This window comes from Cydia pomonella, chromosome 1 (assembly GCF_033807575.1).
Source record: "Cydia pomonella isolate Wapato2018A chromosome 1, ilCydPomo1, whole genome shotgun sequence".
Classification (NCBI taxonomy): Eukaryota; Metazoa; Arthropoda; class Insecta; order Lepidoptera; family Tortricidae; genus Cydia; species Cydia pomonella.
This window is the reverse complement of record NC_084703.1, coordinates 37,611,111-37,617,297: the sequence shown is the minus strand read 5'-3', so window position 1 is coordinate 37,617,297 and position 6,187 is coordinate 37,611,111. Positions and strand designations below refer to the sequence as shown.

Here is a 6,187-nt window from a genome sequence, read left to right as displayed (position 1 = left end):
TCGACATCATAACGTGACGAACGCGTTTGCGTTAAGTCTCATTTTGTATAGGATTTTGAGGTTCCAAAACGTCCCGCTTGGCGCGCTCTTTCGAAATCCAATACAAAATGAGACTAAACGCAAACGCGTACGTCACGTTTGGAAATCGAATTTAGTTACACTAGGGGTACAGTTAGATATTTTTGCTTATATACCATTTATTTACATTTCAATTATTGATAACGATGTGCTGATATTTGGTGAAACGGAAAAATACTCTTGCTTGGGCCTTAAGCTCCCTCCAGACTACGCGCATGAATCGCGGCGCGACTTCGCGGAGCAAACATACCGCGATGATGACGTAGACTCCACACCAAAGAATATAATACTCTCCACACTCACACAACTTCACGGCGATTTCGCAGTTTGGTTCGCAGCAAGATGGCGCCGAAGCGTCACCAAGTAACCACCATAGAAGGTTATGACAGTTTAACAGATTAACCGACTCGTGAGCTAATCGCAGCGCGAAGCGATTGCGAGTGTGGAGTCTTGCAAGTTTGCGCTTCGCGTCTCCTTTGACGCGGGCCAAATACCGACAAAAAACGGGGAATAAGGCGCGAAGGCGTGAACAATCAGCGAAATCGACGCGAGGGCCATCCACACTCTCGTTCGTGGCTTCACGCCTCGATTCGCGCACGAGTGTGAAGGGCCCTTTACGTCTTAATGAGAGTAAAATAGATAGGAATTTGCAAATTTCGGTTTTCGCGGTAGGCGCCCTGATATCAGACCCGATTTCGGGCCCGAGCAAGTGTATTTTTACGTTTCACCAAATATCGGCACATCGTTTACAATATTTGAAATGTAAAAAAAATGGTTCATATGCAAAAATATCAAACATTGAAAATTTTTGGCAGTTAGAGACAAAGTATTTTTCACATTTCAAAAATGTATAGCGCAGAGATATAACCGTGAAAACCGAAGTTCGTCAATTGCGGACACTTTTCTCTGTCACTCTAAATACGTCTTAGTGAGAGTAAACGAGAAAGATCGCCGCAATTTGCGAATTTCGGTTTTCGCGGTAGGCCTCCTGAACACTGTTACGTAGTGCGAACTCCGAACACAGACATTTCGGACCGCACCGAGTAAAACGTCAACGTCATTTACAGTTACACTACTTGTCAATTTTGACATTAATTACTTAGACGCACGTGCAAACTGTGGTTTGTGGTTATTTCATGTTATATTTTTACGGAACTCGTTAACATGGATTCGTTAAAAGGAGAAAAAGATAAAATGAAATTAAATGCAAAGAAATTTGCTAAAAATCCTTCCCTGGCGTACACAAGTCATCCTGATTATCGGAAACCGCCGCAAATTGCTAATCCGGTACGTTTCAAATTGTTAACATTTTATAAACAATGTGTTTCTTCATGTACATTTGCTAATGTAAAAATATCATTTTCAGTATTTACAATGTCTCGGAGCGCCGCATATAGATTCGTTTAATTTTATGCTAACAGAAGGGTTAAAAGCTACAATCCAAAATATTGTACCCCTCGAGTTTGAGTTAGCGACAAAGCAGCGCGTAAAAGTGAGCATCATCGACGGAACGTTCGCGAAGCCGTCGGTCCCGATGGAGGCGGTCGGCGTAAAGACACAAAACGTATACCCAACAGAATGTAGGCAGAGAGCAGCTACTTATAAGGGTGAATTCAAGGTGCGGTTATCAATAACCCTTGATGGAGTGGAGACTACAATTGACAGATCACTTGGAAATTTGCCAATCATGGTTAAGGTATGTCATACAATATCTTTGACTTAGGTCAATATGAGGAACCCCAAATAAAATTTTCTTGGGAACAAGGGTTGGGAACACATAAGGTGCGAACTCTTTTATTTGTACATATAGGTGTGTCACACAAACACAGTCAGAAAGCAGCGCTTTGATCCTTCTGCTCTACCAACCATGTATAAGCATGCAAGAGTTAAAAGCAACAAAATTACCACAATTTATTATTGGGATGTTTCTTTATTTCTGCTTGGCGAAGATTTGTTTTTATTACTAAATAATTATATTGTATGCTCCCATAGCTGTAAAAAAGTTGTAAGTTCTGAGTTGCCCTGTTGACATTGTAATCAGGATGACGAGCAGTAGTCATTTCATATATGTTGTTATTATATTCATTATAAAAATATATATTAGGCCTTAATATGTGGAGAGGAGTTCAACAAACAACAAAGTAAATTAACAAGGTTTTCCCTAGTGGGATATTGTATGATAGTAACTGAGAAAGTAAGAAAAAAAATTTTTAAGGTGAAAATCTCTATAAATGTGTGTGTTATATGTAGCCTTGCGATAGGAGTGTGCATAAGCAAAGCCAATACATAAATACCCCTTGAACAATTAATAAACACCATGCATGGTGCATGCATGGTGTTTGCTTGAGGCAAACACCATTGAAGAACATAACAAAAAAAATTAGGAGAACATGAAATATTTGCACTTTTTGTACTGCCATCATATAATTTAATGTATTTAACACATTCACTGCCAGGTGCGGTGAATACTGGGTGCTCATGATTTATGCTCAGATGCTAGACCCTAGGCAGGTTGTTCCTAGTATATAGATAGCCATAGATAACAACAGGATATGCCAAAGAGCACACTAGCAGTTAGTAAATTATGAAATCCATTTGGGAATGTATCTGTATGTTTTATTTTATTTTTATTTATTTTATTTTATTTATTTCAAATAACAAATTGCACCTTACAGCTAATGCCAAAGTGGCACAAATTGGAACACATTAACCACATAAAGCATTAACATTATAAAGCAATAACACATGAGCAGCTAAGACACAGGAATTCATAACGGTTTTACAACCTAATGGTATTTTTAATGCCATTTGGGGGCGCTTACAACAGCTTGATTTCAACAATTATTTAAATTTTTCATTATTTTATGCTTACATTTAAATTGCATTGTAAATGCGTCACATAATGGCAAGACTAAGAACTGGCACAAAGGCGGGGCCTAGTGGGTGCTCGGCGGATACTACTGTTTTGATCATTATGTGGCCTCCCAAACCTGTTTATTATTATGTTGGATATTGCCTGGTTTTGGGATTACTGTTTAGTTTTTGCCTGACAGCTTAAACTATGATGGAAGCATTTATGAATAATTCTGGTTATTATTGTCTCGAGGATTTTGTTATAAATATGAATTAATCATAAGAAAAAAGTAGATCATTTTTGATGTCTGTATTCAGTCCTAGTCTACTATGTATTCAAAATAAATTAAAAAGTAATTACATGTGTTTAGGTCCTTTGCTTTGGCGATTGTTTCTAGTATTTTCTGCTGTGCATAATTGGCTTATAATAAAAACAAAAACATAAAAATATTCCAACTCAGTGTTCCAAAGTATGGGTCGCGACCTATTGGTGGGTCACGAGCAAATATTTAGTGGGCCCTGAAACACAAGACGACGTTCCTACCGATCGGCCAATGGCTATCTGAGATTTTGTCATTTTTTGTTAGATGGGACAGTGCCTAGTCAACTTTGGGAACCTCTGTTTCAAATGATTGGAAACATATTTGATTTGTGTCTCATTTTTTTTAGTCCAAAATGTGTCATCTGGCTGACATGACGCCTGAGGAGTTGGTGGCACATAATGAACATGCAGATGAATGGGGTGGCTACTTTATAATTAAGGTAATTAACACGAGTTGTTTTTGGTATGCATATCAACATTTTTAGGTTGGTTCTAATAATACAGTATATGTACAGTAAGTAAGCTGCAGAGATAACTGACCCCCTCCCCCTATGCAGAGCGGGGTCAGTTATTTCTGCAGCTTTCTGTAAAAAAATAATGATTTTGTATGAACTATTGTAATTATATTTACCTAGATTATTCCAGCATTAAGAGTTGAGAGTGTTTTAAGTAGTGTTTCAAACACTGTGTTTAAACACATCTACACAGGTTTTTTGAACAAATAATTGGCAAAAAAATAAACAATTTCTATTAATTTTTACTATTTATTAGTATATTATCTTATTTCTTATATATAATGCAGGGCCACGAGCGGCTCGCCCGCATGCTCCTTGTAACGAGACGCAACTTCCCCGTCGCAATAAAGCGTGCCGGCTGGAAGGCAAGAGGAAACCTTTTCTCGGACTATGGTATATTGGTGCGGTGTGTTACTTCTGACCAAACTGCTACAGTAAGTAAAATGTGTCTATTCTAAATTTAAAACATCAAGATTGTATTTTTTTGTCTGTCAATTTCATTTCCTGGGGAAGGGAGTTAATTAAATAAATAAATAATTATTGGACATTTTTAAACAAATTGACTAAGCCCCACAGTAAGCTCAAGAAGTGTGGGTACTCAGACAACGATAAATGTTATATATAAATACTTAAAATAAATATAAAACACCCATGACTCAGGAACAAATATCCATGCTCATCACACAAATAAATGCCCTTACCGGGAATTGAACCCAGGACCATCGGTTTCATAGGCAGGGTCATTACCCACTAGGCCAGACCGATCGTCAAAAATCTCCAGAGCAATATATTCAAAACAATGTTATAAGAAATCTTTAACTGTTCTATTTATATATTTGATATGGTTATAGTGGTGTTCTGTTTGGCTAAACGCATATACTGTTTGAGAATAACACAAGAAACAATAATTTATAGCCATATGGTTAAATTCATACATATGGTTTACCAAAAATATGTTTTGGTTTCAGAACAACACCTTACACTTTCTTCAAAATGGAACTTGCAAGCTTATGTTTTCTTACCAGAAGACTATGTATTACGCGCCATTACTACTCATCATGAAGTGTTTGGTGGACTGGCAGGACCATGCTATATACAGGGTGTTACTCAGTGGCAAGAAAAATGATTTGTACTATGTGAGGTCAGTACATGGGCATCAAATATTACATATAATATGTGTCCCTCCCCTCCGCCACTAGGTCTTATATAAACTGCCCCCGGTCACACAGTGGGCTGAAAGTCGACCCTTATTGACATAGAAACCAAAGTTATAATTTTTAGTTGAAGTGGGAATTACAATGGGATTGTTATATTAACCTGTATGAATTCCAGACGCATGAAAAATGCCTAGTTATTATTATTATTATTAAAGCCTTTATTATACGAACTGTTGGCAGTCTATTTATCAATTCCTTATTATATTAACAATTCCTATGAACATGTTCGTAAGGTCTTTTGACCTAGGCCTCTTCCGAATCACCTTTTTCTATTATATTTAGGTATTTGTCCAGCATTTTCTTCCATTTTTGTCTATCTATTGCCATTTCTTTCCAGTTTTTTCCTATTGTTTCTATGAGGTCTTTTTCCCATCTTGTTTTTGGTTTGCCCTTTTTTCTTTTGCCAACTTTTGGATTCCAATTCGTAGCTATTTTTGTCCATCTGTTATTTTTCATTCTGGCTACGTGACCTGTCCAATTGTATTTTTGCTTCAAAATATGTACTGCCGCGTCTCTAAATTTAGTTCTCCTTCTTATCTCTATGTTTCTAACTCTGTTAGTTAACTTTATGTTAAGGACACTTCTCTCTATTGACCGTTGACATACTTGAATTTGTTTGATGAGATCTCCTGTGAGTGACAATGTTTGACTGCCATATGTAAGACAGGGTAGTATGCATGAATCAAAGGCTAGTTTTTTGAGTTTCATTGGTATTTTATTCTTGAATATATCCTTCCTAGTTATTATTATTATTTAAAAATTTAAATTAAATTAAAATGAATAAAAATTTAGTTAATTGTATTGAGCAGGAACAAAAAAATCCAAATATCTCAAGAACTGCAGAAATATCAGTTGGTAACGCATGTACTTAAAAAAAGGATAATAATTTATTTTACCCATTTTGAAGTCGCAGACCCATTTTTGGTAAAAAGTTTTTATCTCTCCATTTTTCGCTTTAAGGTTTGTTAAGAGTCAATGACTGACGCGTGTAGCTTGCATTAAAAACACAATCATATTTAACAGTAAAATCGTTAACTTTAATAAATAGTCATAATTTTCCTTGAGTCCGTCTGGGAAATCATTCCTGCCACTACTCTAAATCTATCCTCAGTCCGGCCACTGACCCAAGCCCTTAACCTCACAGCACATCAAACCCTGATTACTGAACCCCTCGACCTTGAACCACCAAACCTTCAACCGCC

General features: G+C 36.8%; 1 protein-coding gene across 1 annotated transcript in view; it reads left to right on the top strand.

Moving 5' to 3' along the window:
• Nucleotides 1-776: 776 nt before the first annotated feature.
• LOC133522173 (DNA-directed RNA polymerase I subunit RPA2) overlaps nt 777-6,187 on the top strand; it is a 29,251-nt gene continuing 23,840 nt past the window's right edge. Inside the window, exons 1-5 of the mRNA XM_061857404.1 lie at nt 777-1,365; nt 1,445-1,774; nt 3,601-3,693; nt 4,056-4,202; nt 4,737-4,909. Coding sequence (XP_061713388.1) covers nt 1,243-1,365; nt 1,445-1,774; nt 3,601-3,693; nt 4,056-4,202; nt 4,737-4,909 — 866 coding nt within the window. The 5' untranslated portion in view covers nt 777-1,242. The remainder of the gene's footprint in view (nt 1,366-1,444; nt 1,775-3,600; nt 3,694-4,055; nt 4,203-4,736; nt 4,910-6,187) is intronic.